The sequence below is a fragment of the Callithrix jacchus genome, chromosome 22, assembly GCF_049354715.1.
Source record: "Callithrix jacchus isolate 240 chromosome 22, calJac240_pri, whole genome shotgun sequence".
Taxonomy (NCBI): Eukaryota; Metazoa; Chordata; class Mammalia; order Primates; family Cebidae; genus Callithrix; species Callithrix jacchus.
In genome coordinates this window covers 41,245,684-41,265,220 of record NC_133523.1, presented here as the reverse complement: position 1 = coordinate 41,265,220, position 19,537 = coordinate 41,245,684, and the positions used below count along the sequence as shown (strand labels likewise).

General features: G+C 50.4%; 1 protein-coding gene across 1 annotated transcript; it reads right to left on the bottom strand.

The window, feature by feature from the left end:
• Positions 1–1,621: 1,621 nt before the first annotated feature.
• On the bottom strand, positions 1,622–18,429 carry C5AR1 (complement C5a receptor 1). Its single transcript, XM_008988284.5, has 2 exons — positions 18,392–18,429; positions 1,622–3,138 (listed from the first exon to the last, which is right to left on the bottom strand). The coding sequence occupies exons 1-2, from the start codon at positions 18,392–18,394 to the stop codon at positions 2,098–2,100; spliced, it is 1,044 nt and encodes a 347-aa protein (XP_008986532.3). The 5' UTR covers positions 18,395–18,429; the 3' UTR covers positions 1,622–2,097.
• Positions 18,430–19,537: the final 1,108 nt, after the last annotated feature.

Genomic DNA, 19,537 nt, shown 5'->3' with positions numbered 1-19,537 from the left:
AGTGCATGTGTTTGGTTTTGTTTGTTTTTAAAGATGGGGTTTCACCATGTTGGTCAGGCTGGTCTTGAACTCCTGATCTCAGGTGATCCTCCCGCCTTGGCCTCCGAAGTGCTTGGATTACAGGCGTGAGCCACCATGCCCGGCCATGTGTGTGTTTTTGAGATGGAGTTGCTCTGTCAGCAGGCTGGAGCGCAGTGGCGTGATCTCAGCTCACTGCAGCCTCCGCCTCCCGGGATCTGATGGGTTTCACGGCACTTTCCACTTTTGCTTCTTCCTCATTTTCTCTTGCCACTGCCATATAAGAAGTGCCTTCCGCCTCCTGCCATGATTGTGAGACCTCCCCAGCATGTGGAACTGTAAGTCAAATTAAATCTCTTTTTCTCCCCAGTCTCAGGTACGTCTTTATCCACAGCATGAAAACGGACTACTACATATTGCAAAGTCAATTATTCACTAGAAATAATGGGCCAGGCACAGTGGCTCACGCCTGTAATCACAGCACTTTAGGAGGCCAAGCAGGCGGGTCACCAGGTCAGGAGATCAAGATCATCCTGGCTAACACAGTGAAACCCATCTCTACTAAAAATACAAAAAGTTAGCCGGGCGTGCGGTTACTCGGGAGGCTGAGGCAGGAGAATCACTTGAACCACCCAGGAGGCAGAGGTTGCAGTGAGCCGAGATCGCGCCATTGCACTCCAGCCTAGCCGACAGAGCAAGACTCCATCTCAAAAAAAAAAAAAGAAAAGAAAAAATAAATAACACAGCATTTCAATATTCATTATTTTTATTTTCATCATTAAAGTCACGCATACTGTTTTATTTTAAAGCTCAAAAAGTGTTACGTGCTATGATTCCAGTAAATAACATTGTTGAAATGACATTATAGAAATAGAGAGTAGATTCGTGGTTGCCAGGGATGAGGGGCAAGGCTGGGTGTGGGGCTGGAGGGAGGTGGGCCTCCCTGGGATCCTTGTGGTGATGGGAACGTCCTTTATCTTGACAGTATCAGCGTCAATATCCTGGTTATGAGACTACATCGTAGTTCGGCGAGATGCTGCCGCTGGGGAGGCGGGGTACACAGCTCCCGCTGCAGCATCACTCACAGCTGTGTTGAGTTCGCCATGATCTCATAACTTTAAAACAAAGTAAAATCAAAACTGCAGGATTTTTGGGTTTTTGTTTGCTGAGACGGAGTCTCCTTCTGTCAACCCAGGCTGGCGTGCAATGGCGCGATCTCGGCTCACTGCAACCTCCGCCTCCAAGGTTCAAGCAATTCTCCCACCTCGGCCTGCCAAGTAGCTGGGATTACAGGTACCCACCATCATGCCCGGTTAGTTTTTTGCATGTTTAGTACAGACATGGTTTCACCATCTTGGCCAGGCTGGTCTGGAACTCCCGACCTCAGCTGATCCGCCCACCTTGGCCTCCCGAAGTGCTGGGATTACAGGTGTGAGCCACCACGCCCAGCCTGATTTTTTTTCTTTTTTTTTTTTTTTTTTAAAAAGACAGGGTTTCACCATGTTGGTCAGGCTGGTCTTGAACTCCCGACCTCAGCTGATCCGCCCACCTTGGCCTCCCGAAGTGCTGGGATTACAGGCGCGAGCCACCCCGCCCGGCCTAATTTTCTTTTTTAAATCAACTCACAAGAGCTTAGATAACCTTTTGGGACAAAATGGACTTCTGTTTTGTCCCAAAGAACTTTTGAGATGCCACTTACATTTTCTCCAATGCTTCATGAAATAATTACATTTTTTTAAAGTGAGAATCTATTTGTCTGTATCCTGAGTTCCCTGTTCACACCTTTTGCCATATGGAAGTGCCCCAGATACACAGGTTTCTGTTTGTTTTTCAAAAGCCTGGGATGGAAAGATGCGGGGAGGGAGGTACTCCCTAGAAGGAAGCGTTCACCTCGCAAGTGAGGAAGGATGAGAAGAATTTGGCTGGAAGAGGAGGGACAAGCCTGGAAAAGGCAGGAAACGCGGAGGAGAGTTAGAGCTAAGAGAATGCCATCCCACCAAGAGTGCAGTGAAAACAAGCAGAAGGACAGTGGCCGGGAAGGAAGGGGACATCAGCCACAGTGGCCTGTAGGGCTCTCGCCTACACCGCCTGGCTCTTCTCGGCCGTAGTGTCCACTGTGGAGCGCGTGAATGACTTGCTCTCCCTGACCATGGTCTCTTCAGTCAACACGTTCCGGAGGAGGCTGGGGAGGGATTTCAGCAGCCGGGCCTGGAAGCCCTGGCCGGCCACCACGTAGATGACGGGGTTGATGCAGCAGTTGATGTAGGCAAAGGCGATACACAGGGAATCCAGCTTCTTCAGCCGCACGAAGTGGGGTGAATTCGGCTCCACAAAAGACATCATTATCCCCGTCACCTGGTAGGGCAACCAGAAGATAAAGAAACTGACCACCACCGCCACCACCACCTTGAGCGTCTTGGTGGACCGCGTGGCCCTGCGGCTCCATGTCCGGAGCAGGAGGAAGGTGTAACAGATCGTGAGCGTGAGCAGCGGCCACAGGAAGCCCAGGACCAGCCGGACGATGGCCACGGCTTGCTCCCGCTGTTTGCCAGCCTCGCCGTAGTCCACGCCACACTCCATCTTTGGTGGAAAGTACTTCTCCCGGACCACACGGTAGAGGAAGGAGGGTATGGTCAGCAGCAGGGCTAAGCCCCACGCCACAGCGCAGGCCGCCCAGGCCAGGCGGGCCCCTCGGAAGTTCTGGCACCAGATGGGGTTAAACACCAGCAGGAAGCGGTCGGCACTGATGGTGGCCAGGAGCAGGATGCTGGCGTACATGTTGAGCAGGATGAGGGAGGGCAGGATGCGGCAGGCGGTCCTGCCGAAGGGCCAGTGGTTCTCCTGCACCATGGATGTGAACAAGATGGGCAGTGCCAGGCAGGAGAGTAAGTCGGCCACCGCCAGGTTGAGGAACCAGATGGCGTTGATGGTCCGCTTGGCCTCAGATGCCGTCACCCAGACCACGAGGGCGTTCCCCAGCACTCCCACCAGGAAGACGACTACGTAGATGACCAAGGCCAGGATGTCCGGAACCTGCAGCTTGTAAGATGTCTTATCCACCGGGACATCGGGATCCAGAGTCGGGTAATCATAATCAGTGGTGGAATGAATGAAGGGGTCCTAGATGGGATTGGAGAGACTGGAGAGGATGAGTCTGCCGACCCGTGCTGGAGGAGGGGGTGTCCCAGCTCGGGCATGTGCCATTTCCCCCCTGTGGCTTTTTCTCACTAGGAAAGGGGGATGCTGAGGGCTGAGAATCAGCTGGGGTGTCACACCACGTATTAAAATATTGAGGCAGATGCAGAGGCTCACGCCTATAATCCCAGCACTTTGGGAGGCCAAGGTAGGCAGATCACCTGAGGTCAGGAGTTCGAGACCAGCCTGCCCAACATGGTTAAATCCAGCCTTTACTAAAAACACAAAAATTGGCCAGATGTGGTGGTGGGTACCTGTAATCCCAGCTTCTTGGGAGGCAGAGGCAGGAGAATCACTTGAACCCAGGAGGTAGAGGTTGCAGTGAGCCAAGATAGTGTCATTGCACTCCAGCCTGAGCGACAAGAGTGAAACTTCATTTTATATATATATATATATATATATATATATATATATATATATATATAGAGAGAGAGAGAGAGAGAGAGAGAGAGAGAGAGAGAGGCAGACACTGTGGCTCATGCCTGTAATCCCAGCACTTTGGGAGGCTGAGGTGGGCGGATTGCTTGAGCCCAGTAGTTCAAGAATAGCCTGGGCAACATGGCAAAATCCTGTCTCTACTGAAAATACAAAAATTAGCTGGGCCTGGTTGTGTGTGCCTGTAATCCCAGCTACTTAGGAGGCTGAGGTGGGAGAATTACCTGAGCCAAGGAGGCAGAGGTTGCAGTGAGCCAAGATCACACCACTGCACTCCAGCCTAGGTGACGTTGAAAGGGTTCCATGCTGGTTTGGTGCCTTGCCAGCCTGCCACCTCTCCCTCAGTCCCAACCTGCAAAACCCCTGGGCTTCCCCACCATCCAGCAACCTAACGGTTAAAGCCCAGCCCTGCTGCAAGGCCATAGCCACTACCCATTCAGGACACACTGCTTGTTAAATTATCATCATCATCATTGTTGGAGACTGAGTCTCACTCTATAGCCCAGGCTGGAGTGCAGTGGCACAATCCTGGTTCACTGCAACTTCCACCTCCTGAGTTCAAGCAGTTCTCCAGCCTCAGCCTAGAGTAGCTGGGATTACAGATGGGCACCACCACACCTATTTTTTTGTATAATTTTTGTATTTTTGGGAGAGACGGGGGTTTCACCATGTTGGCCAGGCTGGTCTCGAACTCCTGACCTCGTGACCCACCCGCTTCGGCCCCCCAAAGTGCTGGGATGACAGGTGTGAGCCACCGAACCCGGCCGTTCCCATAGTTTGAACCAAGAAGGAACAGTTAGTGAAGCTTAGAAAAAGAAGCCATGCTCACAAAACACCCATGACTGTACATAAAGCCCCGCACTGCCCAGTCTGATTGCACGCTCTCGCCACAGTCTGAACCTGCGTAAACCCAGCCAGCAGGGAATGCAGGGCAGCTGCAGATTGGAAACCATGGCTCCCGTTGTGCAATAATGCAGTGCGCTGACACACAAACGAAAGCAGACCGTCTTTACTTAAAATCTGGATTTTTTTTTCACCATGGATTTTTTGCATTAATTTTGATTCTTTAAAAGATTGTATAAAATCCATCTGTGGGTGACTAGAAAAAAATAAGAAAAAAAAAGATTGTGTAAAAATATTATTTTAAAAAATTTCTAGAGCCCACGTGTGGTGGCTCATGCCTGTAATCCCAGCACTTTGGGAGGCCGAGACAGGTGGATCACGAGATCAGGAGTTCAAGACCAGCCTGGCCAACATGGTGAAACCCCGTCTCTACTTTAAAAAATACAAAAATCGCCAGGCGCGGTGGCTCACGCCTATAATCCCAGCACTTTGGGAGGCCGAGGCGGGTGGATCACGAGGTCAAGAGATCGAGACCATCCTGGTCAACATGGTAAAACCCCATCTCTACTAAAAATACAAAAATTAGCTGGGCATGGTGGTGCGTGCCTGTAGTCCCAGCTACTCGGGAGGCTGAGGCAGGAGAATTGCTTGAACCCAGAAGGCAGAGGTTGCGGTGAGCCAAGATCGCACCATTGCACTCCAGTCTGAGTAACAACAGCGAAACTCCGCCTCGAAAAAATAAAAAATAAAAAAATTAGCTGGGCGTGGTGGGGCACGTCTGTAATCCCAGCTACCCGAGAGGCTGAGGCGGGAGAATCACTTAAACCCAGGAGGCAGAGGTTGCAGTGAGCTAAGTTTGCGCCACTGTACTCCAGCCTGGGTGCCAGAGCGAGACTCCATCTCAAAAAAAAAATTTTTTTTTTTAGAGACAGGGTCTGTGTCACCCAGGCTGGAGTGCAGTGACAAGATCATGGCTCACTGCAGCCTCAACCTTTGAGGCTCAAGTTATCTTCCCGCCTCAGCGTCCCAAGTAGCTGTGACCACAGGCACACGCCACCATACCTAGCCTTTTTTTTTTTTTTTTTTGAGACAGAGTCTCGCTCTGTCACCCAGGCTTAAGTGCAATAGCGCAATCTCATCTCACTGCAACCTCCACCTCCCGGGTTCAAGCGATTCCCCTGCCTCAGCCTCCTGAGTAGCTGAGACTATAGGCGCGTGCCACCATGCCCAGCTAATTTTTTGTATTTCAGTAGAGAAGGGGTTTCACCATGTTGGCCAGGATGATTTCAATCTCCTGACTTCGTGATCCGAAGTGGGTTAATTTTTAGTAGAGATGGGGTCTTGCTACGTTGCCAGGGTTGGCCTCAAACTCCTGGCCTCAAACAATCCACCTGCCTCAGCCTCCCAAAGTGCTGGATTACACACATGAGCCTAGAGGAATGCTTTTGCCCCGGGCTCCAGTAGTCCAGTAGCGGCAGGCTCAGGATGGCAGTCAGGTTAGAGCACTGGAGTCCATCCCCTGGGGTTCGGATCCTGACTGCCCTGTGTGAAGCCTGCGTGACCTCTGCAAGCCCCTCCACTGCTCCACGCCTCCTGTTGCTGCATGTTAACTCCCACAGAGAGCCAGGCAGCCCATCTGTTCTAACTGATACCATTTGTTTTTGTTTTTATTTTTTGAGACAGAGTTTCGGTCTTGTGGCCCAGGCTGAACTGCAATGGCACCATCTCGGTTCACCACAACCTCTGCCTCCCGGGTTCAAGTGATTCTCCTGTCTCAGCCTCCCGAGCAGCTGGGATTACAGGAATGCACCACCACACCAGACTAATGTTGTATTTTTAGTAGAGACAGGGTTTCTGCATGTTGGTCAGGCTGGTCTTGAACTCCTGACCTCAGGTGATCCACCTGCCTCAGCCTCCTTAAGTGCTGGATTACAGGTGTGAGCCACCGTGCCCGGCCTGACTGATATCATTTCAAAACCCTAAGCCATTAGGAGGAGTTATCAATTTCAAGTAGATTTTGCTGATTTTTTAGGTGTAGCCTTCCTCTCTCCCCTGGCTTTCCTCTGGAGTGGTAGTTTGAGATCTAGAACTCTGATTAGATTTAGGTTCAATTTTTTTTTTTTTTTTTTTTACAAAAATTACTTCATAGATGGTTCTGTATCTTTCCTGCTGCCTCACATCAAAGGCACCGAATGTCCAATTGTCTCTCTTCTTGAGACACTAAGACTATTGTGGGATCGTGGTGCCAACCCCGAACAAAATGTTTGGGGGCAGCCAGAGGAAGATACAAAGAGGAATGAGAAACAGATGTTTTTGGCCAAGCATTGTGGCTCACACCTGTGATCCCAGCACTTGGGAGGCCAAGGTGGGAGGACTGCTTGAGCCTGGGAGTAAGAGACCAGCCTGGGAAACATAGCAAGACCCCTGTCGCTACAAAAAACACTTAAAAAGTAGCCAGGTGTGGTGGTGTGCTCCTGTGCTCCTGGATACTTGGAAGGGTGAGGCAGGAGGATCGCTGGAGCCTAGGAGGTCAAGGTCACATCGCTGCACTCCAGCCTGGACAAGAGTGAGACCCTCTCACAAAAATAACAAAAATGTCACGGGTAAGTGGTGACTATTTGGGGCCAGTGGTGCAGGGTAGCATTTACCAAGACAGATGTCAGTGAAGAAAAGCAGATTTAGGCCGGGCGCGGTGGCTCACGCCTGTAATCCCAACACTTTGGGAGGCTAAGGTGGGCGGATCACGAGGTCAAGAGATCGAGACCATCCTGGACAACATGGTGAAACCCCATCTCTACTAAAAAACACAAAAATTAGCTGGGCGTGGTGGCATGCGCCTGTAATCCCAGCTACTAGGGAGGCTGAGGCAGGAGAATTGCTTGAACCCATGAGGCGGAGGTTGCGGTGAGCCGAGATTGCGCCACTGCACTCCAGCCTGGCCACAGAGCAAGACTCCGTCTCAAAAAAAAAAGAAAGAAAAGGAAAGCAGATTTATGAGAGAAAGTAGGAAAATACGTTGCAAGAGGGCAACGGGCATATCAGCAGAAGGAGCTAACTGCTAGGAGACAAAGCCTCGCTGGTGATCTTACAGGATGGTGCTTGTGCCGTGTGTGAAAAGGGCTTTGTGAACTATCCATAACTCCAAGGTTGCAGGAAGCTAACTTGCATTTTTCTATTAGCTGAGTGTCTGGCGATAGCTGGGCACAGGAAAACTGGGAGTTATTTGCGTAGGAGAGCTGCGTGCCCCAGACCATGGTGAAAGGCAGATGTATAGTTTATTGGCCTCCTCTTTTTGCTTTCCCTCGGTCCCACCAGCCTGACTCCTTTTCCCTAATTAGGACTCCACGAAAAACACTCCAGCAAAAGGAATAACTAGAGGGAGCGAGAGGAGAAGAGGGAAGGAGGGAGGAAGGAAGGGAAGAGGGAGAGAGGGAGGAGGGAGGAAGGGATGAGGAAGGGAGGAAGGGTGAAAGGGAGAAAGGCAGACGAAAGAAAAAACAAAGGGAGGAGGGAATTAGGGAGGAAGAAAGGAGAGAAGAACAGAGGGAGGGAGGTGGGCAGGGCTGTAATGACAGGAATGGCAGTCGTGGATACGTAGGGGTTTATAATATTCTCTTCATTTTTATGTGTTTGAAACTTTCCATAACAAAATAAAATAAAGAACAGGCCAGGTACAGTGGCTCATGCCTGTATTCCCAACAATTTGGGAGGCCAAGGCAGGTGGATCACTTGGGTCAGGGTTCGAGACCAGCCTGGGCAACATGGTGAAACCCTGCCTCTACTGAAAATACCAAAAAATGGCATGCGCCTGTAGTCCCAGCTACCTGGGAGGCTGAACCAGGAGAATCCCTGGAACCCAGGAGGTAGAGGCTGCAGTGAGCTGAGATTGCACCACTGTACTCTAGCCTGGGCAACAGTGCCAGATCCCATCTCAAAAATAAATAAATAAATAAAGTAAAATAGGCTGGGTTTATGCGGTGGCTCATGCCTGTAATCCCAACAATTTGGGAGGCCGAGGAGGACGGATCACCTGAGGTCAAGAGTTCAAGACCAGCCTGGCCAACATGGTGAAACCCCATCTCTACTAAAAATACAAAAATTATCCAGGTGTGGTGGAGGGCGCCTGTAATCCCAGCTACTCAGGAGGTTGAGGCAGAAGAATTGCTTGAATGTGGGTGGCAGAGGTTGCAGTGAGCCGAGATAACCCCATTGCACTCCAGCCTGGGCAGCAGAGTGAGACTCTGTCTCAAAAAAAAAAAAAAAAAAAACCAGGAAGATCCTAACCACTTCTTCCCAGACAGAGCTGCAGGAAACTGTCACACACCCAAGAAAGAAAGACAGGCTGCAGTCCATGGCAGCTGGACCACAGAAAGCCTTATGGGCGAAATCTGTGCACAGAGTCGCCAAACACTGTGGTAAAGCACCTGTCAGGGCACCTAGTGATCATCTGAAAGCACCTACTATGTGTGCAGCATGGAATTTGCTCTTTCGATCCTGATCACAACCTACAGGGAGGTTCTATTAATCTGCCCATTTCAGGCTGGGAGTGGTGGCTCATGCCTGTAACCTCAGCACTTTGGGAGGCTAAGATGGGCAGATCACCTGAGGTCAGGAGTTCGAGACCAGCCTGGCCAACACGGTGAAATCCTGTTTCTACTAAAAATACAAAAATTAGCCAGGCGTGGTGGTGGGCACCTGTTGTCGCAGCTACTCAGGAGGCTGAGGCAGGAGAATCTCTTGAACCCGGAAGGTGGAGGCTGCAGTGAGTCAAGATCACGACACTGCAGTCCAGCCTGGTGACAGAGTGAAACTCCATCTCAAAAAAAGAAAAAGAAAAAAAGGCCAGGGGCGATGACCCACACCTGTAATCCCAGCACTTTGGGAGGCTGAGGCAGGAGGATCACGAGGTCAGGAGTCTGAGACCAGCCTGACAGACATGGTGAAACCCTGTCTCTACTAAAAATACAAAAATTAGCTGGGTGTGGTGGCACGTGCCTGTAATCCCAGCTACTCAGGAGGCTGAGGCAGGGGAATTGCTTGGACCCAGGAGGCAGAGGTTGCAGTGAGCCGAGATTACGCCATTGCACTCCAGCCTGGGCGACAGAGCAAGACTCTGTCTCAAAAAAAAAGGGAAAAAATGCCATTTCATTGATGAAGAGGCAGGAGGCACCAGAGCCTATTGCAGGTCATGCAGACAGAATGTGGACCCACACAAGCCAGGACGCAAACCAGACAGGCTGCCCCCCGACCATTTCTAAGTGGGGAGTTCTGTGACCCACAGAGCTAGCACAGTCCTGAAGGCCACTTTGACAGCAACCAGAGAAAAGGGAACAGCAGGGAATAGAAATGATGATGGAAATACTGAGCACTGGATTTGCAGCTCTAAATATTTGAATTTGCAGACAGGGTTTTATACCTTGAAAACACTCACCTCAGGCCCACCTCAGTGGCTTACCCCTGAGATCCCAGCGCTTTGGGAGACTTAGGCGGGTAGCTTACAAGGTCAGGAGTTCAAGACCAGCCTGGCCAAGATAATGAAACCCCGTCTCTACTAAAACTACAAAAATATTAGCCAGGCGCAGTGGCAGGCCCCTGTAATCCCAGCTACTCGGGAGGCTGCGGCAAAAGAATTGCTTGAACCCGGGAGGTGGAGACTGCAGTGAGCTGAGATCGTGCCACTGCACTCCGGCATGGGCAACGGAGCAAGACTCTGTCTCAAAAAAAAAAAACCTCACTCACCTCGAATAAGATGAAAAACGCCAAAGCACCTAGCACAGCGCCTGACACAGAGAAGGGGACAAGAGATGGCAGCCACTGTATTAGTATTTGTCAATACTCTGGTTATTGAAGAGCTCAGATCCACATCTCTGAAATTTTTTTTTTGAGAGAGGGTCTTACTCTGTCACCCAGGCTGAAGCTCAGGGGTGTGATCTCAGCTTACAGCAGCCTCAACTTCTCAGGCTCAAGCCATCCTCCTGCCCCAGCCTCCCAAGCACGTAGGACTATAGTGTATACTACTACGCCCAGCTTATTTTCCATTTTTTGTAGAGGAGGTCTCACTGTGTTCTCCAGGCTGGTCTCGAACTCCTGGGCTCAAGCAATCCTTCTGCCTTGGTCTCCCACAGTGCTAGGATTACAGGTATGGATCACCACGCCCAGCTACGCTCTTTTCATATTTCTTTTTTTTCTGGAGACAGAGTCTCACTCTGTTGCCCAGGCTGGAGTGCAGTGACATGATCTCAGCTCACCGCAACTTCCGCCTCCTGGGTTCAAGCGATTCTCCTGCCTCAGCCTCCCGAGTAGCTGGGACTACAGGCGCCCACTGCCACGCATGGCTAATTTTTTTGTATCTTAGTAGAAATGGGGTATCACCATGTTGACCAGGCTGGTCTGAAACTCCTGAGCTCAGGCAATCCACCCACCTCTGCCTCCCAAAGTGCTGAGATTACAGGGGTGAGCCACTGCACCTGGCCGTTTTTTTTTTTTGTTTTTTTTTTTTTGGAGATAGGGTCTTGATCTGTTGCCAGGCACCATGTTGCAGTGGTGCAATCATGGATCACTGTCACCTCAACTCCTCCAGCTCAAGCGATCCTCCTGCCTCAGCCTCCTGAGTAGCTGGGACTACAGTTGTGCGCCACCACTCCCAGCTAATTTTTGTTTTTTGTTTCTGTTTTTTTATTTTTTGAGACAGAGTTTCGCTCTTGTTACCCAGGCTGGAGTGCAATGGCGGGATCTCAGCTCACCACAACCTCCGCCTCCTGGGTTCAGGCAATTCTCCTGCCTCAGCCTCCCGAGTAGCTGGGATTACAGGCACGCGCCACCGTGCCCAGCTAATTTTTTGTATCTTTAGTAGAGACGGGGTTTCACCATTTTGACCAGGATGGTCTCGATCTCACGACCTCGTGATCCACCCGCCTCGGCCCCCGAAAGTGCTGGGATTACAGCGTGAGCCACCGCGCCCGGCCTGTTTCTGTTTTTCTGAGACATTGTCTCACTCTCTTCCCCAGGCTGGAGCGCAGTGGCGCAATCTCAGCTCAATGCCACCTCCACCCTTGGGTTCGAGCGAGTCTCTCGCCTCAGCCTCCTGAGTAGTTGGGACTACAGGTACCTGCCACCACGCCCATCAGATTTTTGTATTTTTAGTAGGGAAAGGTCTTCACCATGTTGGCCAGGATGGTCTCAATCTCTTGACCTTGTGATCTACCTATCTCAGCCTGCCAATGTGCTGGGATTACAGGTGTGAGCCACCTCACCTGGCCTGTAATTGCTTTTTTCAATGTTGCTCAGGAGGGTCTCAAACTCATAGTCTCGCCTCCTCAGGTGCCAGGACAACTGGCCTGAGACACTGCTTTAATTTCTAGTTCCCTTTCATTGCCCCTCCCAAGGCTAGCCAGGCTATGGTCAGTGGGCATTTACTGGTAGAATCATACCCATGAGTAAATTGTTGAAAGATGTCAGTATCCGCTAATGAGTGGATGACGAAGGTGTGGTCCAGCCATGTAGTGGAATATTACTCAGCCATGAAAAGGGAGTGCTGACACATGCTACAGTGGGATGAGTCTTGAAAGCATGATGCTAAGTGAAGGAAGCCAGTCACAAAAGGCCACATGGTGTATCATTCCATTTCTATGAAACGTCCAGAACAGGTAAATCCATAGAGGCAGAAAGTAGCTTGGCAGTTGCCAGGGGCTGGGGAGTGGGGAGTGGGGAGTAAGCACTAACAAGTGTGGGGTTCCTATTTGAGATATAAAAAGGTTTTGTGGCCTGGCGTGATGGCTCACGCCTGTAATCCCAGCAGTTTAGGAGGACAAGGTGGATGGATCACCTGAAGTCAGTTCAAGACCAGCCTGGCCAACATGGTGAAACCCTATCTCTACTGAAAATACAAAAATTAGCCAGCGTGTCAGCTCACGCCTGTAATCCAAGCTACTTGGGGGGCTGAGGCAGGAGAATCACTTGAACCCAGGAGGTAGAGGTTACAGTGAGCTGAGATTGGGCCATGGCACTCCAGCCTAGGCTGAGCAAGACTCTGTCTCAAAAATAAAAAAAGATGGAAAGATGGATAGATATAAATGGATGGATAGGTGGATAATGAATAGGTAAATGAGTAGATGCATGGATGATAGACAGATGATTGATAGACAATGGATAGATATGTGATTGGGAGATAGGTGGTGGATAGATAGATAGACGGATAGATAGATAGATAGATAGATAGTTAGATAGATAGATAGATAGATAGATAGATGGATGGATGGATGGATGGATGGATAGATAGATAGATAGATAGATAGATAGATAGATAGATAATATGCTGGGCACAGTGGCTCATACCTGTAACCCCAGCACTTTGGGAGGCCAAGTAGGGTGGATCACTTGAGGTCAGGAGATTGAGACCAGCCTGGCCAACATAGCAAAACCCCGTCTCCACTAAAAGTACAAAAATATTAGCTGGGCATGGTAGTGCCTGCCTGTAATCCCAGCTACCTGGGAGGCTGAGGCAGGAAAATCCCTTGAACTTGGGAGGTGGAGGTTGCAGTGAGCCAAGATTGCAGCACTGTACTCCAGCCTGGGTGACAGAGCAAGACTCTGTCTCAAAAAAAGTAAAAGATAGCTAGATAATGATGGATGGATGGATGGATGGATGGATGGATGGATGGATAGATGGATGGGTGGGTGGATGGATAGGTGGATGGATGGATGGATGGATGGATAATGGAGAGACAGGTAAATTTGGAGACTCTGGGTAAAATGTGTATGTATGATTCTGTTTCATTCTTGTCATTTTTCTATAAGTCTGAAAATATTTCCAAATAGAAGGTTAACTTTTAAAAAATATTTTCATTGCTAAATAAACAGCCCCAGGCCTCAGCCACCCACTTCTGCTATTCCCCCTTCCAGCACCCTAACTTCCTGTTTTCTATCTGGGACACCCACACTCCAGGTCCCCATACTCATGTCACTAAAGAGTTAATGCTAGGTGCAGCAGGAAACCCTAGACCCTGCTCAGGGGTCCCCTGTACTTTGGCACATTGTTAAATATTTTGAATGTCACCCTTGGCTGTCACACATGAAGGTAACTTTTGCCTCTGCTGATTTCACAAGTGCCCGCAATCCTTGGCTGCAAAGTGACTCAGACTCTCCTAAGGGCAGCGTCCCCACTCTGTACCCTGACATTGCCTTGTCACTCCCTCATCAGCTGACAAAGCTCCTTTCCTTGCATGAGCTCACTCTGTCCTTTCCTCTGGCTGCCTTCAGAAAAGCAGAGAAAAGATGCTGATTCTAACATCCTGTGGTTTCCAGGATTCTCAGATGCAAACGGCTTGCAAAGATTTGCCCCTGCAGGACCTCTCCAAAGACTGGAAATAATGGAGTGTCCAGAGAGAGGGGACTAAGTTGATGATGGTACATCCAGGCAATGGAATACTATACAGCCATCAAAAAGAATGAAAAAGTTGGCCAGGTGCAGTGGCTCATGCCTGTAATCCTAGCACTTTGGGAGGCTGATACAGTGGGATTGCTTGAGCCCAGGAGTTCAAGATCAGCCTGGGTATAGCAACACCCTATCTCTACAAAACAATTAAGAATAAAAACAAAAAGAATGAGGAAGTTGTTTATATAATGATGTGGAAAGACTCCCCAGATCTAGGGTGAGGCCAGGTACAGTGGCTCACGCCTGTAATCCCAACAGCCTGAGAGGCTGAAGCAGGAGAATTGCTTGAACCTGGGAGGTGGAGGTTGCAGTGAGCCAAGATGACGCCACTACACTCCAGCCTGGGTGGCAGGGTGAGACTCTGTCTCAAAAAAAAAAATAGAAAAAGAAAGAAAAGATAGAGAGAAGGAAGGAAGGGAAGGGAGGGAGGAAGGGGAGGAGAGAGGAGGGGAAGAGAAGGAGGAAGAGAGGGAAGGGAGAGGAAGGAGGGGAGGGGAGGGGAGGGGAGGGGAGGGGGGAAGGGAAGGAAGAGGAAAGGAGGGAGGGAAGGAGGGAGGGAGGGAGGTTGCCCATCCCTGGGAATCAGATTTTAAAATTCTAGAAACCCAATCATTGGTCCAAAGATGTAAGCAGAGGTACAGTTAGGTTTTAAAGAGTGAATATTGGGCCGGGCGTGGTGGCTCATGCCTGTAATCCTAACATTCTGGGAGGCTGAGGCAGGAGGATCACTTGAGCCCAGGAGTTTCAGACCAATCTGGGCAACACAGTGAGACGCTATCTCTACAAAAATATAAAAATTAGCCTGGTGTGCTGGTGCATGTCTATAGTCCCAGCTTCTTAGGAGGCTGAAGTGGGAGGATCACTCAAGCCCATCGAGGTTGAGACTGCAGTGAGCCATGACGCACTACAGCCAGCATGACAGAGAGATGCTATCCCAAAAAAAAAAAAAAAAAAAAAAAATGCCAGGCATGATAGCTCATGCCTATAATCCCAGCACTTTGGGAAGCCGAGGCGGGGGCATCACAAGGTCAGGAGTTCGAAGCCAGCCTGACCAACATGGTGAAACCCTATCTCTACTTTTAGAAATTAAAAATTAGCTGTGTGTGGTGGCGTGCACCTGTAAGACCAGCTACTTGGGAGGCTGAGGCAGGAGAATCACCAGAATCCAGGAGTCGGAGGTGCTCTGAGCCAAGATTATACCACTGCCCTCCAGCCTGAGCAACAGAGCAAGACTCCGTCTCAAAAAAAAAAAAAAGACCAAATATTGGAAGTGACCTAAATTTCCATTGACAGGGGACAACACCTCCTATTGGCATATTACTCAGCTGATGGAAGAAAGCAAGAAAGACGCACCAGTCTCGTCAACACAGCAAGATCCCCCCTCTACAAAATGTTTTCAATCTAGCCGAGTGTGGCGGCATGCACCTGCAGTGCCATCCGCTCAGGAGGCGGAGGTGGGAGGCCTCAGTAGACCCTGTCTCCAAAAAAGGAAGAAAAGGAGGAGGAGGAGGCAACTCCCTTGAAATACACGGGAATGGAGTGCCTTCCTCAAAGATGTCGGGGATATTCACGAATGCCCGCATACATTGCCTCTGGTATGCTGTAAGCTCTCAATAAATGCTAGTTAATAATACTGCATGTTAGTCATGAAAAGAGCCAGGTGTGGAGTACCGTACAAAACATACTGCTGTTTGCGAGGCTGGGAAAGGATAGAAATGTCACCCACATTGAGCGCCAACTGTATGCCAGGTACTGTTACAAGAACTTTTCATGCCTCAGCTCATTCAGTTCTCTCAACTAGCCTACGACGTGGGTTCTAGTATTATCCTTACCTTAAAGATAAGGAGAAGGAGCCCAGGCACTTTGGGAGGCTGAGGCGGGAAGATTGCCTGAGGCTAGGATTTCAAGACCAGCCTGGCCAACATGGTGAAACCCCATCTCTACTAAAAACACAAAAATTAGCCAGGCATGGTGGCAGGCATCTATAGTCCCAGATACTCGGGAGGCTGAGGCAGGAGAATCGCTTGAACCCAGGAGGTGGAAGTTGCAGTGAGCAGAGATCGCATCACTCATCACTATGCTCCAGCCTGGGCAACAAGAGCAAAACACTGTCTCAAAAAACAAAAAAGATGCAGCCATAACAAAGAATGAGTTCATGTCCTTTGCAAGGCCATGGATGAAGCCGAAAACCATCATTCTCAGCAAATTAACACAGGAACAGAAAACCAAACACCGCATGTTCTCACTCATAAGTGGGAGTTGAACAATGAGAACACATGGGCACAGGGAGGGGAACATCACACACCTGGGCCTGTTGGAGGGTGGGGGGCTAGGGTAGGGAGAGCATTAGGAGAAATAGCTAACGTAGATAATGGGGTGACGGGTGCAGAAAACCACCACGGCACGTGTATACCTATGTAACAAACCCGCACGTTCTGCACGTGTCCCAAAACTTAAAGTATAATAAAAAATATATATAAGGAGAGAGAAGCACAGGGAGGACAGATCTCTGCAGCTAGTTCACAGCAGAGATGGAAGCTGAGCTCACTTTTGGGGTTCCCCGAATCACACAGTCCTTACATTGTTCCCTAAATGCCTGTGCTCTCAGGCATCTGCAGACTGTTTCTGGAAAGATCCACCACAAACTGGCTTCTGAGTGGGGGGGGGGCAAAAGGAGTCAGAGGGTCAGACGTGGTGGTGCACACCTGTAATCCCAGCACTTTGGGAGACCAATCTGGGTGGATCACCAGAGGCCAGGAGTTCGAGACCAGCTTGGCCAACGTGGTGAAACCTCATCTCTACTAAAAATACAAAAAATTAGCTGGGCGTGGTGGCGCGCACCTGTAATCCCAGCTACTTAGGAGACTGGGGCAGGAGAATCGCTTGAACCCAGGAGGTACAGGGTGCAGTGAGCAGAGATCGCACCATTGCCCTCCAGTCTGGGTGACAAGAGCAAAACTCGGTCTCAAAAAGAGAAGAGAAGGGAAGAGGAGAGAAGGGAAGAGGAGCCAGAGGTGAGCAGTGAGCTCTGCGGTGAGCAGGGAGAATGAGGTTTTTACCAAGTATCCTTAGGTACTTTGGAATACATTTTGGTAAGAAAAAAAAAAAGCGGCAGCAGAGTCCTGTCGGATCTCAAGGGATTCATGCAGGAGTGAAGCAACATCAGACCCCTCCCCGTCCATCCAAATCGCCTTCCGTTTCCTCTTTCTCGCAGATGAAGCAAAGCGAGCGCCTGTGTTACAGCAGGTGCTGAATCGAAGCTCTGCTGGCTCGGCGCGCAGACCTCCGGACACAGCGATGACAGGGGCCCCTCATTTAGCCTGGGGTGCATTCCCTCTGACTCTCCCAGAACCCATGGCATAACCTGGTTCTGCCACCAACCACGGACGGTCCCCAGACATCTCTGTACCTGCTTGGGCCTCAGTTTCCCCATCTCTATCATACAGAACATCAGAAACAACTGGGCACAATGGCCTCATGCCAGTAATTTCTGGGGGACCAAGGTGGGAGGATGGCTTGAGGCCAGGAGTTCAAGACCAGCCCTGGCAACATAGCAAGAACCAATCGCTATAGCAATAAAAAGTTAAACTAGCTGGACATAGTGGTATGTGCCGGGGGTCCCAGCTACTCAGGAGGCTGAAGTGGGAGGATCGCTTGAGCCCAGGAGTTCAAGGCTGCAGTGAGCTATGATGGTGCTACCACACTCCAGCCTGGGCAACAGAGCAAGACCCCAAGTTGAAAAAGAAAAGAACATCTGGCCGGGCACGGTGGCTCACACCTGTAATCCCAGCACTTTGGGAGGCCGAAGCAGGCAGATCATGAGGTCTGGAGATTGAGACCACCCTGGCCAACACAGTGAAGCCCCATCTCTATTAAAATACAAAAAATTAGCAGGGTGTGGTGGTGAGCACCTGCAGTCCCAGCTACTGGGGAGGCTGAGCCAGGGGAATTGCTTGAATCCCGGAGGCGGAGGTTGCAGTGAGCGGAGATTTCTTCATTTGTGGAATTTTCTTTTTAAAAAATAAAGATGGGGTCTCACTATGTTGGCCAGGCTGGTCTTGAACTTCTGGCCTCAAGTAATCCTCCCGCCTTGGTTTCCCAAGGTGCTGGGATTACAGGCGTGAGCCATCGTGCCCGGCTGTGAGTGCTTAGTCACCTTACAAGACCCAACTCAAAGGTCCCTCCCCTGGGGAACCTTCTCAGGACCACAGCCCTGTGAGGTCACTATGGCTCCCCGAATCTCGACAATCTTACTCCCGTGGTCACATCCCAGCCCTGGCGTGTGAGAGTCTGGGATGTGGGAGACAGGGAAAGAGGCAGGTGGAAGATGGGGAGAGAGGAAGGAAAGGGAGAAATGGACAGTGGACAGTGTTGATGGTGACAGCTGGGGAAGAGAAGGGCTCCGGAGAGCAGAGATGGGAGGGACCCAGGGCAAAGCTTCCTGCCCCCATGCCCTTCGGGACTCACCATGTTCTGGTCTTCTGAGCTCCCTGAGGATGGAAGGTCCCTCACGCCCCAAGGCTGTGGTTTTTAAAGCCCCAGGAGAAGATGCAGGGAGGAAATGACCGTCTTTCTTTCTGGAGCTCTCATTGGTCTGCACCCTGGGCACCGGGGCTGGAGCTCCCTCTGCGGGGCACACACCCAGAGGACTCTAACCACCTCCTCCCAGGCAGAGTGGGGAGGGCTGCGCTTGGAAAACTGAGGAATTTCCTGTGCCAGCTCAGCCCCTCTCCTGGCCTCAGTTTCTCTATTTGAGTGTGTCTGTCTGTCTCTCTCTCTCTCTCTCTCTCTCTCTCTCTCTCTCTCTCTCTCTCTCGTTTGTTTGTTTGTCTTTGAGACAGAGTCTTGCCCTGTTGCCCAGGCTGGAGTGCAGTGGTGCAACCTCGGCTCACTGCAACCTCGGCCTCCCAGGTTCAAGCAATTCTCCTGCCTCACACTTTCAAGTACCTGGGATTACTTTCAAGTACCAGGTATGTATCATCCTGGCTAGTTTTTCGTATTTTTACTAAAGATGGGGTTTCACCACATTGGCCATGCTGGACATGAACTCTTGAGCTCAGGCTCAGCCACTGCGCCTGGGCAGGAGCCATCTCTTTCCTCCTGAGGCCCCAGGCTTCTGGGGGAAAGCTGAGGAATGCAGTTAGCTTAAACCCCTCCCTTGGGATTCAAGAAGGCAGAGATTGTGACCCCCCCACTTAGCCCCAACAGGACTGATTTGAGGCCCAGAAGTCTGCAAAGGTAGCCCAGTGTTTGGGTGTACTTTACCGTTAAATCGTCCTTCTGCCTGGAGCGATGGCTCACGCCAGTAATCCCAGCACTTTGGGAAGCCAAGTGGGGTGGATCATGAGGTCAGGAGTTCAAGACCAGAATGAAGAACATGGTGAAACCCCCAGCTCTACTAAAAATACAAAAAATAAAAATAAAAAATTAGCCAGGCGTGGTGGCGCGTGGCTGTAGTCCCAGCTGCCGGAGGCTGAGGTAGGAGAATCACTTGAATCCGGGAGACAGAGGTTGCAATGAGCTGAGATGGTGCCACTGCACTCCAGCCTCAGTGACTGGAGTCCAGTCACTGGACTCCATCTTAAAAAAAAAAAAAAAAAAAAACCTCCTTCT